Source organism: Nothoprocta perdicaria, unplaced genomic scaffold (assembly GCF_003342845.1).
Source record: "Nothoprocta perdicaria isolate Ctin4 unplaced genomic scaffold, notPer1 scaffold_82, whole genome shotgun sequence".
NCBI lineage: Eukaryota > Metazoa > Chordata > Aves > Tinamiformes > Tinamidae > Nothoprocta > Nothoprocta perdicaria.
In genome coordinates this window covers 2,188,909-2,214,876 of record NW_020456110.1, presented here as the reverse complement: position 1 = coordinate 2,214,876, position 25,968 = coordinate 2,188,909, and the positions used below count along the sequence as shown (strand labels likewise).

At 39.3% G+C, this 25,968-nt stretch overlaps 1 protein-coding gene across 2 annotated transcripts in view; it reads right to left on the bottom strand.

The window, feature by feature from the left end:
* The window catches only part of LOC112958209 (transducin-like enhancer protein 4), a 97,731-nt gene that overhangs the window by 36,081 nt on the left and 35,682 nt on the right, over positions 1 to 25,968 (bottom strand). The window contains exons 6-8 of one of the 2 annotated variants that reach the window (XM_026052010.1): positions 21,862 to 21,936; positions 5,754 to 5,958; positions 5,325 to 5,341 (exon numbers count right to left, since the gene is read on the bottom strand). In XM_026052010.1, coding sequence (XP_025907795.1) covers positions 5,325 to 5,341; positions 5,754 to 5,958; positions 21,862 to 21,936 — 297 coding nt within the window. The remainder of the gene's footprint in view (positions 1 to 5,324; positions 5,342 to 5,753; positions 5,959 to 21,861; positions 21,937 to 25,968) is intronic. The other variant, XM_026052011.1, reaches the window with a different exon arrangement.

Below are 25,968 nucleotides of genomic sequence, written 5' to 3'. Positions count from 1 at the left end.
AGAGAGGGAGGGAGGGAGGGAGGAAGAGAGGGAGGGAGGGAGGGAGGGAGGGAGGAGACTCAAATGACTTGCTATCTAGACAAAAAATGATTATTAGAGAGCCAAAAAATCATCTCTATAAGACAGACCAAGACAACAAACTGTACCCTGCTAATTAATATTTGTTCTGCTTCAGCAGACAGTTACTGGACGAGACCGCAACAAGCAAGTGTGTCTCACCCAATCGCATCATTAATCCASTCACGTTCACCACCTGAGGACCAGCTATGCCCCAAAGATATTTATTCATCTGTTCCACAAACAAACAATTACAACACATTTTCTGGAATTAGGGCACCTGTTACATTCTGCACAGTTTACATGCCCCAAGGCAGATATCAATTAATACTGAACAAATTACTGTATCACAAGCCAGCAGAAGTTACTCATTATATGTTGATAATGCTACCCACAAAACACCTATGAAGATCTAAACATAACTCTTGTGGAGCAAAGTTTATTTCAAACATGCTCAACTTAACCCCTGCAAAAAAGGGGTAAATGCATGCACTATCTCCTTTTTTTTTTTTTTTTGCATAGAGAAACGTACATCATGGATTGTACGTGTGTGTATGTGTGGAGTTTTAATTTTAACAAACAAATGAAGTGATTTTTGACTGAGTGGTGGTAATGTCGCAAAATAAGAAAAGCATCAGAAACAAATTCTTTAACTTTGGATGTGTAACAGGTAACTGTGCTAGCGGATGTAGTAATGTGTGCAGAGAGAAGTACGCTATTAGAGGAAGCTTCACTTTAAAGAAACAGAAGACTATTTTGAAAAAGTCTACAGTGATATACCAACTCAATTTACATTGTGTTCCTCCGCTAACAACAACAAAAAAACCCAAAATCACAGCAATTCAATTACATTCAGTAATACTAGAAGTAAAACAGTATATTTTGGACTTTCTGAATTTAAATCATTTTGTTCTTTGCAGAATCACTATATTTATAAAATGTAAAGAAAACTGCAAGACTGCGCACCGTACACTTACGTCCATACTAATGAACATAGACCTATGCATTCTACAGCGGAGAGCTCAAGGAGCTAAACTGAGAAAGGCTCATATTTTAGCAAAGCGCTGGAGCACCTGCCAACAGAAATTTAAATGGAAAATGTGAATCACACCAGCCCTCTTCCTCTATATTTGCCACATCTATATAACTATTGCCCTTCACACATATTAAGGCAAAAGTAATCTTACCGCTAAGTGCACTTGAATTTGTGCTAGCAGATTCTTCCTAGTTCATTACCATGCTAGTCAGAAATTCCACTAAAATGTGCATGGATACAGCTGATGCATCGTATCAGAAGCAAAATTATCCTTTCCACTGAGCCCTTTTACCACAGGAGTCTCAAAAAGGCTATTTTATTCCTGCAATGAGACTGCAGCTTGTAATTATAGGCCTCTTATTGCCGCTGAAACAGTAACCCTCAACACCAAAATGAACAGTCCCCACTGTGCTGGAATGCCTTACTATAGCCCATTTATCCCGAGTAATTCACAATTCACATGGAAAAAAAAAAAAAAAAAAGGTGATGTGCCAAGTGAATATAAGGAACAGTAGAACTAGCTTAACAAGAAAGCAGAAAATAAAAAGCTACCTGAGTTCAACCTTCTGCACATGACACTGATTCAGAAGACTGAAATTTCCGAAAACATTGTGAGCTTCATTGGCTATCCCTGACTGACCCACAACTCAAGTAGCATCAAGGGGATGCCTCACTCCAAATGTCACTGCAGACAGCAAGAGTCACAGGAAGAAACTGCTAGTGCTAAAATACTTTTTGACAGATTGTACCTTTCTTTTCTCTACAAACTTTTCTCCTCCTTCCCCCCACCCTGAAAGGAACTTGTTAGCGGCCAGAGAAGCTTTTTTCAAGCTTGTCTCCAAAAGGAAGGTGAGGACTGGGGCTGAGACAAACAACATATCTCTCAGACCAGCAAGTCTACAGGAGGTGGAAAAATCCTTGAGTGGCATGACTTTCGAGCAAGAATCCATGCAGAATAATCTTAAACAAATAAATATGGTTTTATTCCTTATGAAAAAGGGTCACACAGTCTTTTGTGAAAAGCTACACAGTTAATTGCAGAGCTGTCTGTCTGTCTGTTTAAACACACTGTATTCCCTCAGAGCCCTTAAGACACTTTCAGAAAAGCCTTCGTGTTTGTCAACCCTTCCCTTCCTTTTGTTAGATATGCTGCCTTACTAACGCTACAAAAAGCAGTGCTGTGACCCAGCTTTCATGGCAAAGAGTCTTCCCACACTTCTAAATTTGCAAAGTATTCTGATGAATGAACCCAACACAGAAATGAAATGGCTCCCGAAGCCACTTTCCTCAGCAGTCCCTGCTGTGCTGATGTTTTATTTATTATTTAGGAGTAGCTTCTGGATAGCTCATGGTATAGGATGGTACCTCTTCAGGTTCAGCGGCAAATTATTCACTTTGGAGAAGTGTCTGGAAGGAACAGAGCCCAGTTTGTTTTATCAGGCAGAAAACACTGCGTTTAGAGGGGTGATATAAACTGCGATAGGATCGTGCCTGAAGAATTTGATGTCAGCCTGTCTTACTTCATTGCTCCAACTGCTGATCTTGGCTTCAGTGCTCAGCAGTGACACAAATGAGTTTTCCACCACAGTCCCTGAAGAGCCTGAAAAACTGTGCACACCAGGAGTGTTACACAGCCCTTCCCATCACCTGCGTTCCTTGCTCGTCTGAAGGGACTCAACTCATATGGCGGATCCCCCTGCTTCAATGGAAGTCTACAGCTTCCAGGGTCAGTGCATTAGCTGCTGTCTACATCCGCAGACGGCCAAGAAGAAGGATGATCAAGAAAAGCATAATTAAAGACACTGAGTTTAATGAAAAAAAGATGTCCAACAAGTCAAAAGCAGTGGAATTAGTGGCAAGAGATTTCCAAAATGAGGGGAACAGAAGATGTCAACTGAACTTTCTTGGTACCAGTGAGTGGAGTACCATAATTACCTGAATCCTACAGTAAGGTTTAAATTCATCTTTCATAAGCTGCCTTCATAAAATCTGCCTTGTTTAATAATCTGTATCTGCAAGAAAACACTTTAAAATGTCTCTCACAATTAAACCCAGCCACAACCTTGTATAAATCAAAATTTTGCTACCATATCAAAACGTTACACTGGGACTGTATAACGTTGCCCATATCCTCATTACATGCTACACTAATTACTACCAGCAGATTCAGAATTTTTTGCACATTAGAGGCTTTTAGAGGAGCTATAAAAAATTTCAGGCACCATTAATTTAAATTTGTATTGAAATTTCCTTTTGACAGATGGCCAAAAATTACTTATTATTTAGAGTACCAGAGCTGCCTGTTTGCACATTAGAAGAGAAAAGGGAAAAATTAAAAGCAGGAAGGAAATTTATGTCACGTTCATTACCTGTTAAATGTTAAGGAGCATTATCCTGCATGAATAAATTATTTCATACAAGCACACAGACTCCAGCTGCTGGCAACTGGCACGTTCTGGCTGACAAAAACCATCTCAAGTCACACAGCAGACAATCATAAAAAGCCTCTCTTAACCAGAAGCCACTTAAGGGAGGACAGATCGATTGAACAAGCGACTAACTGCTACTCTGGGCATCACTGAAAACATTCAAGGAAATTAGCAAACTATTTCACCTTGCAAAGCTGGCTGCAAGCCCCATATGTTGGCACATAATCCGACTCACAGCCTGCACACGAACAAGACAAACATCTATTTATAGCTACCGTTTGAAAATAAATTGCTACAAAGTAGTCACACCTTCCTCTCAGTCCCCAAAACTGTAGGCATAATTGTGTATTTGAGTCATGGTAACTAACTGCAAATGAATTAAACAAACCCAACCTTTTCTTGTATAAATATGCCCTGAAATATGAATGTTATCATAAATACCTCAATATCCCACAAAAATTATAGGAACAGGACTAAATTATCTTTTTTAAAAACAGTGATTAGTACACTCGATGTATTAATAGCTCCATTCATTTTATTGACAGAAAAGCTTGTATCCAGGTATGTGGACTCACTAAGAAAAACAGGTACTTCTCAGATTTGGAAATCTGCCCTACCTTTATATATATTTTTTGGGCGTAGGGAGTGGAAAAATTTACTGCTCTATTTGTCCATGTTGAACAGGAGACGCTCTAAGAAAATCTTCATTAAGTTGTGCATGAATTGCATAAAAAAATCCTCGTACCGAGCCCTTGTGACAAAGATGCTGAAGTGAAAATCGACGTGCTGTTGCCTTATACCTGCCAATASACAGCGTTGGTGCCTTTGCAGCTCACAGTAAAAAATGACAGCTCCTGTCAGCTCCTGGTTGTTATGCAGAGCCATGTAGCTAAAAGTAAAACTGACAACAATCAGCTCAATTTCATTTTGCTGGGACCCCACTAAGTTGCTGATGGCAGAAAAGACGTGGGGAAGGGTGCAGGACACGTCTGCACCTGGGAGCTGCCAGGAGAGCAGAGGAGCACACTGTCACTGCCAGTCTGCACAGCACCAGATCCCTGGTGGGGCAATGTCAAGCCCTGGGCAGCTTCTTCCTGCTCAGTCTACCTGGGACACACACATAACATCTTCGTGGCAACTATCTGGTAATCTTGTCAAAAATGCATAATATTTTGTTTAATTAACACCTGTTCTGCCATTTGGACAGCCCTAAGTGCAAATTATTTATCTCTCTAAAAACATCCCTGAAATGTTGGCAGCTCTTTGATTCCAAGTAGTCAGTCAATTGGACACTTATGTCTTACTCTTTGTGATATAACCATCTCTTACTTCCCATGCACCGTCAACTAAAAGACTTATTCATATGCTCCTAAAAATTGTGTGATTTGTTCAAGCTCTGACCCATTAATATATTATTTAGAAATATGTAGGCAGTCATGCAATTCGCAATGTAACTGGGTCTGCAGTGATTTGCTAAACTGGCAGTGGCAGCTAGGAAAGCAGAACGAGCTTGGAGAGGGCAATGGTAAGATGTGCTTCTGCTTCAAGTATTAAAACCATGGAGGCCTCTGTGAGTATTTGGTAGCTCTCAGGTATGGACCAAATAACCATGTGCAGTCCTAGTTATGATCCTAGAATTAGCCTCATTCTAAATGCGTTACATAGCCTACGTTTCTGCAAAACAACACGTCACAATCTAGTTTCAGTATGTGACGTTTTCCACAATTCCAGTTCATACTTCAATAAAATGCAGTGTGCAGCTCTTTTAAGTCCCTCCTTCCACCTATGAAATGGAGTCCTACCTTGATGGAGTCTCTGTCTGCAAGCAGAACAGCCACAACAGGCGAGAAAGGGAGGAGGAAGCGGTGGCGGCAGCAGCAGGCGATGGGAAAGTGGGGGGAGAAAGAGAAAAGTACTAGTTAGTTTACATAAAATTATACATTTATCTTACTTGGAAGAAAGAATCCTGATGTCTGTTAAATAATAAATTGCACAGATGTTAACTGTTCTGTACAGTTAATTATTAATACTGTACAGCCAGATTTATAAAACCCGATTTCTACCATTTGAATGTACTTTCCAACTACAATTGGGTAATAAATACTGAAGCAATTAGCTAGGAGTTCCTGCAGTATTTTTTTCCCCTGAAGAGGTGTTCTTAAAAGACAAGAGAAGAAAAGAAAAGCGAAAAAGAAAAGAACAAGGCCATGCACGTATGTGGCAGCGCCTACCTCTTTGGTGATCGTTTTCGTGGTGCTTCTTTTCGTCTTTAATCGGTAGGTGAGACTGCCCGCCCAGAGCACTGGACAGTGCGAGGAGGCCAGCGCTGCTGCCAATGGGTGGGATGGTGGGAGGCTGCAAGCCAGAGGGATGCGGGGTGAGAGGCACGGGGAGACCATGTCCATGCGACAAATGCTGAGCCTGGAGTTGTTGCTGCTGTGAAAAATGAAACACAGATATTGAATTTGCTTAGGGAATAGGGGCTCCTCCAATTGATCACGTACATCAGACGTAATTGATCAGATCGATCAATGCACCTGATTGATCCGAACAGATGTGAGGTCACATAAACATCCTGCTGTTTTTAAAATGTCCACAGTACAGTACTGCTACAGAATTAAGTAGCAACAAAAATAAGGGACTGATATAAGGGAATTTTCCAGTTTTGGTGAAATTCTTATTCTTCTGACAGAGCTATTATATTTTATTCTTTCTAGCAGAAACATACCACGTACATGTCTAATCAAAACATATGTAACTATAAAAGCAGTTATATAATGCAAAAAAAAAAAAGCTGAAAATCGAGAAAATTAGTGTTAAACAGTTCTCCCAGCACTACCGCACAGCATGCAGTGAGAGTTAATTTGAAAGAGAAAACCTGAATTAACAACCCAGAAAAGGAAACTGGTTGCAGCCACCGTTTTAAGCCCTTTAAGTGTCCTCAGCGGTACTTGAGAAAATTACTAAAGAAAATCTAATGTAGCAAGGCTTGGGTCCTCCTGTAGGCTTGCTCAATAATGCTGAAATAATTGGGCACTCTGTGCACGTTTAGTGATGCTCGAATGAAAAGCTAGAGGCCTGCCCTTGTACTCTTCTCTAGCTGCTGACTCTGTGTTGTGACAGGTTTATTTGAGTGGGACTGTGATGCATGCACCAGTAACTGCGCTGACAAGAGTTTAAAGTCATTTTTACCAGTACACTGGCAACACACAGAGAAAGCCCTTGAGAGGTTTGAATTGGAGTGCTTGACCTCAACCAAGGCTGTATCAAGCTCTGTGCAGTACTAACCATTGTGGGGTAGATAGTTTGTTTGTTGGTGTTGAAAAAAAAAAAAAAAAAAGGTTATGTTAAACATATTCCGAGAGAGATCTGTTCAGATTTACAGTTTGCCCACTAACCATCCAACTAACTGCTGCTTATATAGTTACTAGCTTTGAAACTTGCTTTCAGTTTTTAAGCTGTTCCTTCTCAAGACTCTAGTAAATTAAATCAAAAGACTTCTAAGATTTTACTCTCTCCTGCATGTCTTCATAAAGACCTTTAGAGAAGGAAGAAATAAAAATTTGTTTTATATAAGAGTATTCTTATATATAGTCCATTTTAAATTCCAAATTGTGAACACTCAGGTCCTACTTTTATTTGTTTTTCAGTGAAATCCAAATTCATTTCCTTTCACTCCCATTCTTGCTCTTTAATCGAGAAATAATACGTCATTCACTTGCTTTCTCTTCCTCTCCTTAGCATGAATTTTTTTCTAAGGGTAAGTTGAATGTGAAAGTATGCAAGTCACACACAGCATGATACACAGCTCATGAAAAACATTACATGCAATCTCTCAATACCTTACTACAAATATCTAGATATCCTTTTCTTTTCAAAATACAATCCACAGTACTAAGTCTGAGTGCCAGTTTCAAATATGTGTTATCCAACTTAGACCAGAGTCAAGGAAATGGGAGAAGGAAGGTGGAAGAAAAAAAAAGAAAAAAGAAAAAAAGACAACAACAACAAACCCCCACACAAAAGAAAGCTAAAAAAAAAAAAAAGAAATAAAAAAAGAAAAAGAAAACCACAGTTCTTCTAGGTGAAAAAGAATCAGTTCCTTCCTTGCTTGCAAGTCTATGTCATCCTGGTGGTTTCCTCTTTCTGCAGATGTATCAAACATATCTTGTTTGTTTGATACTCTCATGGAAGGATGCTTCATTGCTCAGAATTTAAAAWTAACTACAACAAATATGGAACAAGAGCCAACTGTGTATTGTCTAGCTTCAGGGACTGCCTTACAGCCACAAAGCAAGCTGTAGGACATAAAGAGTGAGCAGGGTAGGGGGCTTGGAGGACACGAATGGAGATGACAGAAAAGGGGGGAAAAAAGAAAGTCTCAATTTTCATTTAAGTAAGGGATTTTCAGCTCCTGTTTGTGAACATGCTATAAACCAAAGCAATAAAGTGCCTGCCTGACTTGGACAGTGGTTTTGAGAAGGGCCTGAGAATATTAGCAGGCACTATTCCCATCATGGACTGTATCACTAGTGATGCAAGGATGCAAGATAAGCACACGTGACACTGGACTGTAGAAGCTACACTGATCTGCCCACTGATCTACACAGTTCTCACTATTTCTGTGAGTAGAGGACAGTTTACAAAGATCTCTATGAAAAACACTTTGCCTGTGCAATTGTTGTTTGACTGCCATATGCTGGGAGTTTCTCTGCAGCCTGTGTCTGTCTTGCTAACTTCMATGTTCAGCATTAACACTTCTCAGAAATAATATGGATGTTAAGAATACTGTGTGTGATGACACCTAGGATTGCCATTGCCTCAGACCTTGTGATCACCCATAATACCATGTTTGACCCAAACCCTCCAGGCCAGAAACTGACGCATTTTCCCTGCAWGCTGAATTGCAGAACATGGAAAATAAGGAAAGAGAGGAAAAACAACAAAACAAACAAGCAAACAAAAAACCTCCTACAAACTCACAGTCTTTCTGCAAAGGAAAACCACATAGACAAACATATGAATAGATCAGGCTCTTGTTTGTAAGGTGATGGGAACTTGAAATCTGGAAAGAACATGGTCTCCACTGCCATGAAATTCTCATTCACTGGCATGGCATAAATTTGGCTTGATTTACCACACAAACACACCACCCTGGGATGAAAACAAAATTGTTAAATAAATACACTAAATTGTTAAATAAATCAAAGTGGCAAGCAAAATTCCATTATTACCCAAGATGTCTGTATATAAAGCCACAGGGAGACACAGACAAACCGATGATAATCATGATAGTCATTTYGTTAGACTGGAATGGAACTACAATTTTATCAAGAGATGAACTGAAAATTATAATTGTACTAGAGCAAGAGAAGTCCCTAACCTCTTCCTGATGCACCATATTGTATGTCAGAAGTGAGGCATTGGTCCAAAAGTAGAAATTAAGGCAAACTAAATGACTGGGCAGACTCCTGCCCTCAGACTACAGCACACAGTGAGGACAAAGCTGGCTATGATCATGAGGGGAAAAAAATAATAACCCTATGATGGTCCCATAATTAAGTATTGAGTACTAACACACATACGCTGGAGAAAGCAGAGACAGAAAGCACCAAAGCATTTCTACCRGTCACTTCCAGACCTTTGAAATCCATTACTGCATTCAAATTTCCACAACATTCACAGCTTGGTTTTACTTTTTCACTGCCTAGACATGTCATCAGTGAATATCAGCTTGCAGGGTGACCTGTACACAGCTGCTTGATTACAGAGGAAGTTAGAAAAATATAGGGTACTCTCTTATCCACTGGGCAGCAGGTTAGTGCTACAAAGTGCTAGAAAAAAAGTGTGTTTTTCACTCTATTTTTCAAAACGCCAAAGATACAGAACAGTAACAGACAGTTGTTTTCACATTGTCAGACATTCTCCCCAAACAGAAACATTGTACTATGGAAGAAAGTTTATATCCATTTCACAGAATCATATGGTTAAGGTTGGAAGGGACCTCTAGAGATTATCTAGTCCAACTCCCTGCTCCAGCAGGGCTCCTTTGGGAACACCCAGAGCATGGGGCACAGGGCGGCATCCAGGCGGGTTTGGAAGATCTCCAGAGGAGGAGACTCCACAACCTCCCTGGRCAGCCTGTKCCAGGGCTCTGTCACTCTCACAGGAAGGAAGTTCTTCCTCATACGGAGCTAGAACTGCCTGTATTTCAACTTATACCCATTACTCCTTATCCTGTCACTGGCCACCACCCAGAAGAGTTTGGCCCCTTCCTCCCATACATTCTCCCCTCAGGTATTTGTATGTATGCCCTTCTCAGTCTTCTCTTTTCCAGGCTAAACAGCCAGCTCCTTTAGTCTTTCCTCATATAATAGATGCTCCAATCCCTTAATCATCTTCATTACCTACATAATAGATCACAAAATCTGATACAATTTAAAAACTTGCAAGAAAATCCTAAAAGAGAGCCAACTGAGCAATCAGATAGATAGGTAGATAGATAGATAGATAGATAGATAGATAGATAGATAGATAGATAGATAGATAGGTAGATTTTGCTGTAATTCTTTTCCTTTTCCTCTCAGCTTTTTAATACACTATCCTTACTCAAGTCATTTATGAATACTTAGCATCTGGTTAACTTTAGACACCCCTAGAGCAGTTGAATCCAGTACTTAGGATGCTTAAAGTCAAGTATGCATGTGCTTTCAGGATCAGTGCACAACTTGTGCAGGCCGTACAACAGGATTTATTATGCTCCACATTTCCTATACTATTTAAAACGAAAACAGCAACAAGCAGGTACCAAGAAAGAAATCCTACACTATACTATTGGACTGCAAAGTTTTTAAGAAATGTCCAAGATATGAAAATACAAAAACAAGGGTCATCTCATTAATCAGAAGAAAGCAAAAGAAAAAAAATATATATTTTTGTTTCCAAAAATCACTCTTTTTCCTTTTTTTAGTCAGCACTGTATAAAAACTGAACTTCCCAAACAAGAGAGAACATCTGTTTGCTACTTTATTGCTCTCTACATTTCTCTGTACTTTTCCATATATTCTACAGTTACACAGATTGAGCAACACTAATTTTCACAACTGCAATTTTAAATATTGATGCTTAATTTAATTGTTTTCTCCACACAACCTTACAAATCAGATTTAAAGTAAAATGTGACAGTAAATACAAAAAAAAAAATAGCTTCTAATGGTCCCTCTGAGTCAGCACATTCAAATATTATTTTCCTGGAAAAGATTCAACTTTTTACTGGATACTTTCCAAGCAGCTCTGTGACACAGTAATCTACTCGTTTTCCCCTTATACACCCTGCAAGCTCACAGCCATTATCCAAACAACCTGAACATATTCCTCTAACCTGAAGCTATTTCTAAGGTTAACAAACTAATCTTTCAAAACATATTTCAGATCTACAAGCACATGAGCACTACATGTACCTATAATAAGACTGTGGGGAGAACCCCCAGAAAAACTGGATAAAATTGTTCCATGAAAATTTTTAAGTGAAGTGATAGATTGCTCAAAATAAATTGTTAGTAAGACAAATCACAGGAAAGAGCAAGCGAGATGAAGAGGAAAGAGAGAGAGAAAAACAATGCCACAAGAGTACACAATGTCAATACCTGTTTCAAAGATCATCACAGAGGAAAAAAAAAAGTACTCTGGCAAACAGAGATAAGAGTATGTTTTTGCAGAATATGTCTGTTTGCGCCACCTAACATAATAAGTATTACTCTGTCATCTTCACAGGATCACAGAATAGGTAAGGTTGGAAGGGACCTCTAGAGATCACCCTGCTCCAGCAGGSACACCCAGAGCACGGGGCACAGGGCGGCACCCAGGCAGGTTGGGAAGATCTCCAGAGAAGGAGACTCCACAGCCTCCCTGGGCAGCCTGTGCCAGGGCTYTGKCACCCTCACAGGGAAGAAGTTCCTCCTCACATGGAGATGGAACTGCCTGTGTTTCAACTTGTACCCATTGCCCCTTGCCCTATCACTGGCCACCATTAAGTAGAGTCTGGCCCCATATATCTTTACATTTTCCACATATTGATCAGCTCCTCTCTCAACCTTCTCTTCTCCAGGCCAACCAGGCCCAGCTCACTCAGTCTCTCCTCATACGAGAGATCCTCCAGTCCCTTAACCATCTTTGTCACTCTACACTGGATCATCTCTAGAAGTTCCACATCCCTCTTGTGTTGGGGAGCCCAGAAACGCCCCCAATACTCCAGGTTCAGCCTCAAAAGACCCRAGTAGAGGGGTARGATCCCCTCCCTTGCCCTGCTAGCAACACTTCTTCTGATGCAGCCAGGAGCCCATTGGCCTTCTTGGCCACGAGGGCACTGCTGCCTCATGGTTAACTTGGTGTCCACCAGGACTCCCAGGTCCCTCTCTGTGGAGCTGCTCTCCAGCAGGTCAACCCCTAATCTGTACCAATGTCTGGGGTTATTCCTTCCCAGGGGCAGGACTTGTCCTTGTTGAAGGAGAACCTTGCTGTTCCTCTCTGCCCAACTCTCCAGCCTGTCCAGGTCCCTCTGGATGGCAGCACAGCCCTCTGGAGTGTCGGCCACTCCACCCAGCTTGGTGTCATCTGCAAACTTGCTCAGGGTGCACTCTGTGCCCTCGTCCAAGTCACTGATGAACAAACTGAACAGCACCGGGCCCAGTACTGACCCCTGGGGGACACCACTGGCCACAGGCCTCCAACTGGACTTGGCCCCATTTATTACGACCCTCTCAGCTCTGCCATCCAGCCAGTTCTCGACCCACCGCACCGTGCACTCATGGAACACACAGTTCCTGAGCGTCCCCATGAGGGTGTTATAAGAGAAGCTGTCAAAAGCCTGGCTGAGGTCAAGGTAGACAACATCCACGGCTCTCCCTTCATCCATCCATCCATCCATCCATCCATCCATCCATCCATCCATCCAACCACAGAAGGCCATCAATTTCACCTTGGTGAATCCATGCTGACTACTCCTGATCACTACCTTTTCCTCCACATGCCCAGAGATGGTCTTTTTCACACAGTTCTCACATTACTGGCATAATGTCTACAAAACAGAATTTTGTAATGCTAAGAAACAGGGAGAGTCTACACAGTCACGTAGTAGCCCCTCCAGTCAAGCTACGTGCCTACACTTCATGCATGCCATTTGCCAATAAGATGCTGCAGAATCCTGGCAAGGTGGAGCTGCGACCTTTAAGGTCCCTCCTTGAGAGTGATCATTTGCAAATGAGTGTCCTTGCTGTGAAAGGAGGGCAATTCAGACTGGTGAGCAGCTAAACACTTAYATGCAACTGATATACTGGAAAACACAGATTTCCAGGTTGCATTTCTATCCACAAAGGGGATTACACGGGTGAGAGAAAATCTAGGAGGAGGGGAAAAAGTTAAAAACAATAAGAGAGAAAGTATGAAGACCAAAATCAAAGAAAGAAACAAATAAAAACTCTTATTCCCTGTGAAGCAGGAACTTTTGTCTTTAAGGATGTCAATTCTATACCCAGAAAGCAAGCTACACTGAGAAAGCTATGGGGGAAGGGAAAAACCATTACTGTGAGAACTCCTACAAAAATGACAAAGAAACTATCAGAATTGTAYCTCTACACACTGTCTCAAAGATCTTCAAAATGATCCATGCACAAAATTCAACTCCAGAATCACACTGTGGGTTGTGAGGTACGCAGACATCATCTCTGCCCTGAATTWAATATGTCGGAGTATCTGTATGCATATGTTTCACCACTTGTCCTCCCAACAACTGTTGAAGCAGCCATAAAGAGGACATAAAAGAGGGTGAGGCAAGGGGTGATGGAAGTAAGAAAAATATCATGATATAAAAGACCTGGTAGAAGAGGTTAGCACCTCACTAAAGAAAATAATCACTTGCAATGTGGAAATTCAGTAGCTCACTGTTCTCACAAGACTCTTCTCTGTTTCAAACATTTTCTCTCTGGAGGAGGAAGTAGGAAGAATTGGTAACAAAAAACCCCTCCTCTGCAAGAGAAGAGAAAAGAAGCAAATGTAGCTGCCTTGTAGGTCCTACCCTGCAGAGCACTCGTGGCCTCACAACTGCCGCACATATCAAAACTGCACTTCAAAAAAATTTTAAAAAGAACAATACAAATAAAAGAATCATGGCGATAAATGGTCATCTACAATTACATGCAAGCACATTGATGGCAAAAAAAATATCTCTAGAGACATGCACATAGGTTGAAATGTACCCCTCATCCTACCCGTATGCACTGGGGAAAGACTGCCTCTCACCTGAACTGGGAGCAGAACAACACTGTCCACTGGGAACGTGCAAATTCAGCTTTTGTTCTTCATGATTAGGTGAGAAGGGTAACCTGGACGCTTTAGAGAGGGCTGAACTACCATCTTTTGGGTCCTTAGGTCAAAAAGTTTCTGGGCCTCTAGTCTACATAAACTTGACCAAAAGATGCCAAAATTACCTTTTGAATCAACTAATAAAACTGTTAAAAACTAGAAGAAAAGCTCAATAATGCTAGTGGTCACACAGACCTTAGATGTGAAACTGTGGGCACTTCTGTCACCTGAGTTTTTATTGTAATAACAATGATTTAATCTAAACTTTATCACAAACTATAATAAACAGGAACTATCTAGTCTTTGCATAAATGTGTAAATGTAARCTGCATTCCAAGCAAAATTTTGCTTAATGCATCTTTCACAAGTCAGTCCTTAGCAAGCCACATTTCTGGATRGTTTTATAGATAAGTACTGTCTCCATTATTCTTTATAGGCTAACATTATATTTTACTAGGCTTACAAGGCACAAATACACTCTGTTGAATTTCACGGACTTGTCTTTCTTCAGGATAAAAAAAGAAATGTTTACCTGGCACTGATCCATTCATTCAAATTCATTCTGTGTCTTTAAAGACGTATGACTGCTCTTACTGGGTGCAGGGTTCTGCAGAGCCCTGCTCCTATGCCCACCACTGTAGTGTCCACTCTTTTTGTGGTGAATAGATCCATTCCATAGAACAAAATCTGGTGCTAGGACAGATGGATCCAAACACCTCTCATCAACCTTCATCAACAAGATTTGATCCAGAGCTTTGTTTCCTTAACACAAGGAGCACCACTCATTTTATTTTATTTTATTTTATTTTATTTTATTTTATTTTATTTTATTTTATTTTATTTTATTTTATTTTAATGCTTTTTGCTCTAGTACCATTTCCTAGTTACAGCAACTTCAGTGAAGCAAGTTCTTCACTGGAATAAATTCAGCAATGCTTGTGAAGCATTTATACACTAAAGTGACATCTGTGAAAAGCGCATCAAACAATATATACCCTTGTATTGTCTCAGTAATATGTCAAACATCTAAATATTTCAGATAACAAAGATTAAAAGTTTCCTAAACTGATTCTTCCAAAGCTAGCTTAATACTTCTAAGTCTTTTCCTTACGCAATATTTTAGACTTCGTCCCAGTAAACCATTAATGCCCTCTCTTTACCATATAAGTAAGACTGAACAAAGACACCAAAAGAGCCACGCGGTATCTGAAAGTCAAGCAAATGTTTAACTGATCAACTGTAGGGAGTTTTGGTCCACAGTCATGGCTTTATACAGCCTACAAAATGTTACCAACTAAATGAAAAATACAAAAGAACTTTAAGGGGTGATTTCAGAACTCTGTAGGATAAAACCATGACATAACTTCCTTCAGTCTGTAATGTATGGTATGGTTCTTTAAATAAAACACACTGCATTTCCACTGAACAGAGAGATATTGCTCATTTTTCAGCTAATCACTTGAAGGAAACTCCTATATTTCACAATGCTTCCACAGCCGAAGAGGACCTTCCTAGACTCACTCTCTTCCTCTGAAGCACCAGTACAAGGTCACTGATGAAGGCAATACATAATAACTAACAGACCAAGAGTCTGAGGGAGGATGGCAAATCTGTATTTGGTTGGAGACAGCTTCCATATACTGGAGTWCAGACCACTGTGGCAACAGTGTTTTATCCTCTTTCTTGCACACAAAGTGAAAGCGTGTAAAAATTCAGAAAATACTTCAGCATGTACTGATGCTATAAAACAATGGAAATTCTCCACAGGACTCTTCATGCAGTGACTAATCCGAATTCCAGAAAAAAAATATAGAGTGGTCACATATCTATAGTGTCAAGGCTTAGAGAACCTTAGAAAGACAGAGGTAGAAGACAGGTCTCCTGAATTTGAGTATTAAGATTCACATAAAACACACTGATTTAAGCAAAACTACCCTCTGGCATCAGCATATTGACAGTGGGATGTAGCAAAAGTGCTCTGTGCTTTGCACCGCAGCACATTACTGACTACTCCTTCAGTGACAGACCGATATAAATTCAATAGCTACAACAGCTTGTGCACAGAGGAAAACAGTGGTAATTTATTCCAAATGCAGCAAGAGTATTTAAAATCCATACTCAAAGCAGTTTTCCAGTAAATACGGAACTCCAAATTATTTACATTCTAATTGCTTTGCTCAAAAATCCTTAAGACAACCTTGTATGTTTTCTTCTCAGCTTTTCTAAATTCARCATAATGCTGCCTATGGAAGTGACTTACTCAAATCAGCCCTTTTCTGAAACTGGCGTCTGAGAATGAGGGAGGAAGAAGGAGGGGGAAAAAAAAAACAGACAAAAAGAAAACCACACAAAATATCTCTTTATCCCACAAAAAGAAACTTAGCCAGACTTCACATGAATAACTGAAAACAAAGTGTTCACCCAAAAGCCTTTTACATCAACAATTTCTTCTGCAATTCAATTTCAGGGATTAGATATCATCAAAAAAAAAAAAAAACCCCAAAAAATTACATGACCATATCATCACCCACTTGCAATATACAAACAATAAATAAGAGTAATTAAACAGGGAAGAATGAATTTTAATATTTCTTTAGGCACACAGTGCAAATAAACACAACTCAAAGCACAGACTCATTAARTCAACCCCCTCTGCCACCTTCCTGCTATAACAGCCTGTGTACAATATACAGCAGGTGGCCAATTTGTTTTACAGCCTTTAAGCTCCAACCTCCGCTTCATAGAAGCACAGTCTTAGATCAAACAATACAAAAAGAGAGAGACAGAGAGGGGGGAGGGGGAAGGGGGGGGGGAAGAGAGAGAGAGAGAGAGAGAGAGAGAGAGAGAGATGGAGAGAGAGAGAGAGATGGAGAGAAGGGCCTGTTGCACCCATGCTACAAGACTTTCACCAGTTTTCCTGCACCTCTTCATCCTCTCTAAGTTCCCATTTTTGAATGCAGACATCTGGCAGGAATGACTTTACCACAGAGAGAGAGATGGAGAGAAGGGCCTGTTGCACCCATGCTACAAGACTTTCACCAGTTTTCCTGCACCTCTTCATCCTCTCTAAGTTCCCATTTTTGAATGCAGACATCTGGCAGGAATGACTTTACCACACAAAGTGATATTAAAACATACACAAATAACATGGGAAAAACTTTTTCTACACCTCCATCTACTTAACAGTCTGCCTAGGCAATTGGCATCAGATGAGAGAGCACATCTCCTTTSCTGGTAAAGCCTCAGGGCCAGATCCTCAGCTTTCCTCTCTCAAGTTACAACCAGCATCGCCAGCTACAACTTTGTTCCCTTCAACTACTGTGGTTTTCCCAAAACATCTTTGATTCCTCAGAAGAGAGTATGAAGACAGGCAAGGCAGACAGCATCCGCCCTGCATGAACAGGAAGAAATTCTTCTGTATGTKAAGAACCAGTACAAGAAAAGCCCTTAGCATTTAGCAGCTGGGACCACGGGCACCGTGGGAATAACAGAGTGCATTGATGCTATGTTTTTATTAGCATTTGTATGCACTTATCTGCACTACACTACTTCCTCAGGCTGGCACATCAGCGCATGTATGAAGGATGACATACTGTGTTTTTAAGAGGCATTGTTCTCCACACCTGTAGAAATGGACTACTCATTAAAAAAAACACACACACAAATACACACCCTCAAAGATGGGGCAAACAAGTGCTTCAGCCTGAAACACAGAGTAGGAATTGTGACAGTAGTGTATGAAAAAAAAGGAGCTTTATAGCTTAATAATTATATGTCACACTGTAGAAGGAGTCCTTTCTTCCAGTAACTGACATTTGCTTATTTTAAAGAAGATGATAAAACTGACATAATAAAACAAAATGCTTAAAAATTAAACCAAAGCCTTTTTTTTCCCCACTCATATGTATAGAATGGCAAAGGCAAAATCATTTAAATCATTTCCTTAGTAATACAAGTAATATTTAAATAGATTTAATAGTGCTGCTCCAAACCAATGAATTATGAGTTTAAAACCTATTAAAATGTAATGTTTTTTTCCTGAGCTGAGGGGAGAGAGATTTAAATCCACTGAATTTTAATATTTCAGCTTGAGCTGCAGGAGGTAGAGAAAGTCCAAATGAACTATTCCATCAGCACCATTCAAGCATGAACATTTTAATCAGTTTTACTTCCTTGGAGTTCTCTAACACAGTTTACGCTGTCATTCTGAAAGCACTTAACACAGAGAGTGTGAAAAACCACCAAGGCTTGTTATTGCCTTCACAATTGATGGCAAATAATTTTGCAGGCTTCCTATCATTAAAATGTCACTGCTAAAAATTGAGGTTCAGCATTTCTTGTGCTAAACTGCATTTTCTTTGAACGCCATCACATACCTGTTCTTAAATTTTTGGTACATTTATCTCTCTCCATGTGATAAACAGGCACACAAGCAGTAGCCTACATTTCTGTCTTACTCCCTAAATGCAGTTGAAAACTGACTATCAAAAAAATCTTGTAAAGTTGCAAGTTAATTCCCAGGCTCCCTTATTAAAACATAACCACATTCAACAGCATGTTCTGACTATATAGTATAATGGCTTAAAAAAAAAAAAAAAAAAAAAAAGAGCTGGATGACTCAATTTCATAATACAGGAAATGAAAACATCATTCCTAATTAGATCATATTACTGATTTAAGGCTCCAGTTTGTGTGTTGCTCCAATAGTGCGATCTTGCAGTGCCTAATTTAAAAATATGGAGGCTTTGACACATGACAAGGTCAATCAGATATGTAATATGGCTCAAAACGCTTATAGCCAATCTGGGGAGGAGCAACCAGAACCTGCACTACAAATTATATGGGGCAAGAACCCTCTGCAACACAGTACTACAGGGCAAATATCAGATGCAAAGTTTGAATACCTGCAGATTTATGATCTTCCTGCATTGCAATCTTCTTCATAAGCCTATATGCTTATGACGTATGCTTTGTTTTTTCTCTCCATATCCCTCAAAAAGATAGATTATATTTAACTTGTTTCAGTCTGTCAACAGTTTTAAACTGAACATGACCTGTAAAAGAAGTCATTATAACTGTGTTTCATTCCATTAAACACAACTAGTTTATTGTCAAGAGAACAAGCAGTCTCTCCAGGTTCCATGCTCACTTCAGTATTTTGCATTTAAACTGCATGGATCAGTGATTTGGTTCATTTACCAATGAAGATAGAATAATATTGCAAAGTTAAAAAGGTGCTTCATCAGATTCCATTAAATCAGACCACATTCATATAAAAATATGTATGTGAGACACAAAGAAAGACATGATTTGTGCACATTCTCTTTTCTCTTATGCCATATTTCACTCTGATAAAATCCATTTTAAATTCTAACTGAAGACTCCTCCATTTTACTTGAGGAGATTTACCATGAGTTAACCAAAATGCAAAGGCCTTGCCAAAACCGCAGAGAAATTTTAAAACTAAAGTTATTTTAGAAACATCAAACTACAGTACTACTTCTGTTTTCTTCTGAAATAGAGCTCAAAGATTAAAAGATACATTTTTAAAAAAAAAAAGCTGTAATGAGCAAATGAATATTAGAAGCTATTTAATCATCATCATTGCAAGAATACAAACTCCATCAGACTTAGCAAACTGCAAAATATTTTAAAGTAGAACATAATAAGAGATATAAGAAATCTTTGTTTTCGTTGATGCTATTCATTTTGAAAAGTATAGTAAGATTCTATATGTCCAGGCCACACTTTCTGCCTCTAAACTTTCTCTTTCTTCAAGTGCAATTTTATTGTATTCATGCAACTACAACGTAAGTTCTTTTTATACCTCACTATCTTATTTATTCACTTTTCTAATAAATCTCTTAAAGATTGAATTAGATTACTTCCCTTACATACTAATTTCTCCTCAATGAAGATGAACTTTTCAGTTAGTATTGTTCCTGTTTGTCCAAGACCAAAGACAGACCTGCACAGCATTGCCCAAGACAACATATGATAGGAGAGCAAAAACAGGAAGTAAAGCACGTTAAAAAACACTCTTTTGTGGGAGATGAGAAATTCCCCTATTTTTAACGCACACACAAAATTCAGGTACTATAAAAATTTGAAGCAACAGGATAGATAGAATTGATRGAATTGAACRGATAATTCAGGCAGCAACAGACAAAATAGAAAGTTTACTTTTGCCTGGTGGGAAAACACTAACTGAAGTGCATACTACACTCACAGACAAGTGTCTAGTCTGCTTATATTTATTCTATATATTTAAAGAAGGTTAGACTTCAAATAACAAATGCAAGATGAAGAATTTCTAACATCACACTTTGTATATAAGTAGCATTTTTTTTTATGAGAAGGCAAATGACTTTTTGCAGTTTCTCTCGCATATGTAATGATGAATAACAAAAATGTATACATCTGCACTGTATAGTGTACTTATGCATGCCTGTGCACACATGCACGCACACACACACACAATATAGTATGTGCATACACACCCAAACACTACATACACACATGCATAACACATATAGAAAAACATCTTTATCAAAAAGCTATCCTTTAGCACCTTGCTTTATGAAAAGAATGTTAATAACAGGCAATATTTTTGGTTAGGTAATGAAAACTAATTGGGAAATTATTCATCTCCCACTCTCCCCACTGGAGCGTAAAAGACATACAACAAATGTTATTCATGATTCTACACGATTCGCTCTGATTCASCCCCTTCTTTCTATCAGGCACTTCAGAGGAAATAAAGGTTACTCTTTTCCATTTATATCTTCTAATTGACTACCAGTGTTTTCTTGTGGTCAGAGGGATACAAAATAGAGTTACAAACAGCCTATTAAAAACAAGCTACAATCAGACTATGTCTCTACTCTACCGTCAGCAATGATCAGAGAGTCCTGATTTCCTTGTTAAAAGACAGAGGCATAATTGAAGCAATATCTTCACTTCAGATTGATTATTTGGCGACCCTTATCCACATCTTCACTCAGCAATTTGAATTTTAATGAAAGTAAATGGAATAATTAGCATTTCAAAGTGTGTTTGATACACTGAATAAAAAAAGGGAAAAGACTTTAATGTATAATCTATACACAAAAGAAAAAGCATTTGGGAGGGTGCAGAATAAGGGAAGTATAGTTGTAGTGTCTTCATTAGAATAACTTAAACAACTGCTTGCACCAGCTGCATAATTACACATGTGAATAATGTGCTATTAAGCTACAACTTCTCACCTTTATTTTATGTAGTGTGAACAGCCACGGCTTCCTTGTTATTCCTTACCTCTGCAGTCATAAAACGAAAACTGTAAGGCTGCCCACATCCGTAAATATTGCAGGACTTCCACACTGAGCCAACCTAACTGCTGGCAAATGTTTTTGTTCCTTTTTTTCTTTTTTTTTTTTTTTCTCTTTTTTTTCTTTTAATCAAGAGGGCCTTCACACACCTGTGTTTTTAGACAGCTGGGAGCACAGCACCCATGACTCTGCTGGTAAACAGTCGTTTCACTCTTCTAAAACACCTAATTTTTTTTTTCAGATGTCATGGTAGTTCATCATCCCTGGTTCCCGCCTGGTGTTCCCACACAGAACACTGCCTGGGTAGCACTGAGAGGTAAAAAACCCTTGGTGATGCACAGCATCATTTCAAGACTACGTGTCAAAGAGGCTGCACAAGCAGACTGGCAAGCAGTTGTGATGTCTCTTAAAAAGACACAACAAAATAAGAGACAGAAACCCACTTTGCCTGYGGGAATACACACAACACAGACTGCTCCTTTGGTCTTCACAGCAACAGTGCACACTGTACAAGATTCCAGGCAGTAACCTGTGCTCACACAGATTGAGCTACTGAACTTTACACTGCCCACCAATTTTACCCACTGGATGGAAACAAGTTCATAAAAGAAGAAAAAGAAAATAAAGTTAATTACAATCACTATTATAGCAAAACAGAAAGACCACATACCCCAATGATTGCGTTCAGCTCTGCCATGGTGACTTGCTTGGCACGTTCCACAGCCTGCACCACTTGTTGCTGATGCTATAAATGAAGATCAGAAATCAAATCATTTGTTTTCTAAAACATTAAGCACAGTGTTTTTTCTATCTTTTTTTTTTTTTTTTTTTTTTTTTGCTTTTCAATCACAGACAGGGCTTGAAATAACCGTTCTCTAGCATACAGTCAAGTTTTGTGTCGATATGCAAGCAGAGCAGATGAGGGATAGATTTTATTTATGCCATTACTTTCCAGAAATTATAACATTTCCCCCAAAAGGACTGTTTTACAACCAGCTATCCTTCCTTTTGTTCATCACGAGATTGAATTTATATGCTGCCTTAAAATACAAGTCACTTTTCTTACAGATACAGAAACCTTTGAGTCAAAAAAGGAAAGGCACACTGAAGAAGACAGACATGTATTTTCAGCAGCCATATGATGCCCACATCATTGAAGCATTACGTAGATTCTTCTTCTTAGTACATTTTCAAAGCAGTTCAACCACAGGAAGAAAATTTAAAATGCCATTCACAATTCTGTCAAACACGTGAAAGAGAACTAATTATTTCAATCCCCAACATGTAAATTCTAAGAGCTCAGAAAAAGTCCATCAAAACCACATGGTCTAATTAACAACACAGTTTACAAGCTTCAGTGGTTACATTATCTCAGTTTGAGTGATACTGTATTCCTGCAGTCAATTCAAAATTGCTGCACACTGAAAACTGATTGATATTTAGTTGAAAGCATCAACGGCAAATCAAGTAAATTCCTAATCCTGCAACCACATCTGTTCTTCAGGATCTGTGCATGCAGATCGCTGCTGGTAGCAAATTCATCTGCACAAGTGTCCTTGACAAATCTGGAGTGCACAAGACAAACTGGTGCAGGGCAGCGAGGGGAACGTCAGGCAGGACTGCAGTAGGTTGCATGAACTGTGCCGGGAGTGAATCGTTTCTTGTCTATTACCACAGGCTGAATAAAATAAAGTGTGACCAAACTAAAGCATGAGTTTTTGCCTATAGTAAGAGGTGCTGAAACTCATGCTCCAGTGGATAGGGAAATAGCCAGCTCTGAACCACATTTGGAAATGCTAGTCTAGATATTCCTGGGAACAAAGTTAAGAAAAGGACTGAGAAAATCTTGTTAAGGCCCCCTCAACACAGAGAATATGGAGGAAGCAGAAAGCTCCCGATTAACTGTGAGAGCTATCAGTAGGGCCCTGGGATGGGGCGCCCCTATCCTGCACGGGATGGGAATCCTTTGGCAGATCAAACCATAGTTTCAGGGACAACATAAAACAAGGATGGAGCCCAAATCCTCAGGATTTCCTCCAACGCAGAGTGCCTAAAGAGCAGCAGAAATGCTTTCTAAGCAACAGGGAGCTCGAAAAAAGGGCTCAGCGTGGAAGGGCCTTGCAAGCTCWGGGGTCCGGCATTCTGAGATATATCAGTTTTTAGTGCCATCCTCTGCTCTGCACTAAAAGGGTCCATTATACACTATGCACAAAATAGAAATGGCATTTTTACTTATAAATTCTCTCCCATAAAAGCTCTCAGGGTGAAGAGAAGCATGCCTTAAAAAAAAATCCATCTTTAAACTAGCAGAAATGCTAACCTCAACAACAACAAAAAAGGATAAAGAAAAATAAAGAAGGAGGTAATTTAGAAGCACTTTTGGAAGGAAGGAAATGTTTTTAAGATTTGTTTGTTTTTAAGTAAAGAAAAATTAAATGAAGGCGATGCCAGGAGAGCAAATAACATACTGTTGCAAACAGAATCACAGCAGTCCCATTTAACTTTTCTAAAGCAACAGTGCTAAAGTAAACCAAATCTGTCACTTATAAGCAGCCAATGCAAAGAACAAAATGCAGGCTGAATATGAGCAAATGTGCTCTTGGCATTTGGGGGGGAAAAAAAAAAGGAGTTGTTTTTTTTCACTGGTTATCCTTGATAGTGAAAGGAATTTACAATACTCAAACCTCAAGTTTCYGATCACGTGTTATCATCTCCAGGTCATCACACAATAGGGACAAGCGCAGCCTGCATCATTATGTAGCTGAAAGCCCTACCTGTGACACACTAAGTGGCAAGAAGGCAATCAAAAGCCACAGCATTTTCTGGTGGAAGTAAATTACACCAAAAAATAGGTCATAACATTTTTTGATTGTGCCACTCCAAGAAGAAGAAAATTCTTTTTTAATTTCACTGACCCAGAGTTTTCCCTACCATTTCCTAGACATGCTTTCTACATTGAGATAAAGAAAAGAAACTATTTCTTAATAGTTAAAAGCATTTTTTATTCCAGTTCCAGCACTCACTTATTTAAACAGTGTTCCTAGGACCATGGTCAGAAGGAAAAGAAATTCTTTAGAAACCTACTGAAAGCTGACCTGAGAACAAAACAACTGTAAAAATAACTTAAATTTTCATTCAAATTTGGGAAAAATAACTCCACAACAGTTTAAATGCTCTTCTTTCTTTTTCAAAATACATACAAAGGATAGTTCCAAGGAATATTCAGGAAAAATATTTTCTTCCAGGAGGGAGGAAAAAGTGCAAGGATAGAGTACTCARAAATTGCACTTTTGGACTTTTTTTTATATATGATTTATAAACAGAATCTGAACAAATGTAATAAGACACAAATTCCCTAAGCAGCCATGAGACATCTTTCATTGATTCTAACAGGTTTGAGGTCGAGCCTTCACAGGAGGAAAAGCCCGTGGGCCTCATGGCAATCATCCGTTTTAAGGGTGATGGAGACAATCAAAACTCTACTATTGCCAGCTGCCCTAGCATCAATTTAATCTTCAGGATCACAGTATGAACAAGCAACCAAAACAGATAGTCTGTAACTAGCCTCTTTGTCATTTTCATCTCAGCACTGCAGCAGGATTCAAGCAGGCTCCATCAGAAGTCTCCTGAAACCCCAAAGAGGGTCTGCTCCRAATGACCTCCAGTTGCACAGGCAAATAATCCATACTATTGCATTAAAGTAAGTGTATAATAACACTGCTCAACTAGGTATTGTCTCCTTCTYCCTTTCCAGTTTTAAGGGATGGAATGTGGCAGCAGAAAATACAAGCTTCCAAAGCAATTTCATGGCTACCTTTGCACCTTTTCAGTGGTAAGCACCACAGCACTCATTTGAACCTTTTTTTAAGTTCAAAGGGGCTTCATTTTATTAATCACAGTTCCAATTATGTGGTAGAGCATACTCAGGGCAAAGAAGGGGGTACATGATAAAGCCTCGAGCACACAGCATAATCAAAAACAACAAAAAATAGGATCAGCTGGTTATCCTAAACCACATATATATAAAAGAATTGATTTCTTCTCAATTTATGCTTAAATATCTTCTTCTGCAAATGTACAATAAGAAAAAACATTATGTTAAAAAACAAACAGCATTCAACAGCCCGTCCAGCAGTGATTAAGGACAGATTTATAGTCAAATAAAAACTGGGAAAAAATACTTTTTTTCCACCCACATGAAAGCATGCAAGCACAGGTTTGAGGTATTCAACACACTTTGACGTTAACCTTCCTTCTTACACACAGAAGACACAAACCAATATTCTTCATATACAAGAAAAGAGTATTTTGCACTGCATCAAACAGGCTTCAACAATGAGCTCAACACCCCGCCCTGCTGACAAATAGCCTTGTATTGTTTCTCCTTTCTTACTTCCTTATATCTACCTTAATCATTTTTTCCCCTCTCTCTTTGCAATAAGCAGTGTCTGCACTCTCTTTGCACTGGAAATACCTTCCTTTCAGTCACACGGTGCTTGGCTACAGCAGAGACTGCAAGAAGGATGTAGGTGCTTTGACCATCACTTCATTTCACCATACTGTCTATCGCCTAGCTCTGTCTCCAACAGACACTTTGCGGCGTGGTGGAAAATACCTGTGCTTTTTACACTATTTCAGAGCTCCCTGCCATTTCCAGTGACTACAGTGACTTTGCTGACAACAACTGAACAGTGGAAATCCCTCTGGCACACACATTCAGAGAAGCTGGTGCTAAAAACATCTAATTTCAGCCCTTCTCCAGTGCCAATAATAAGAT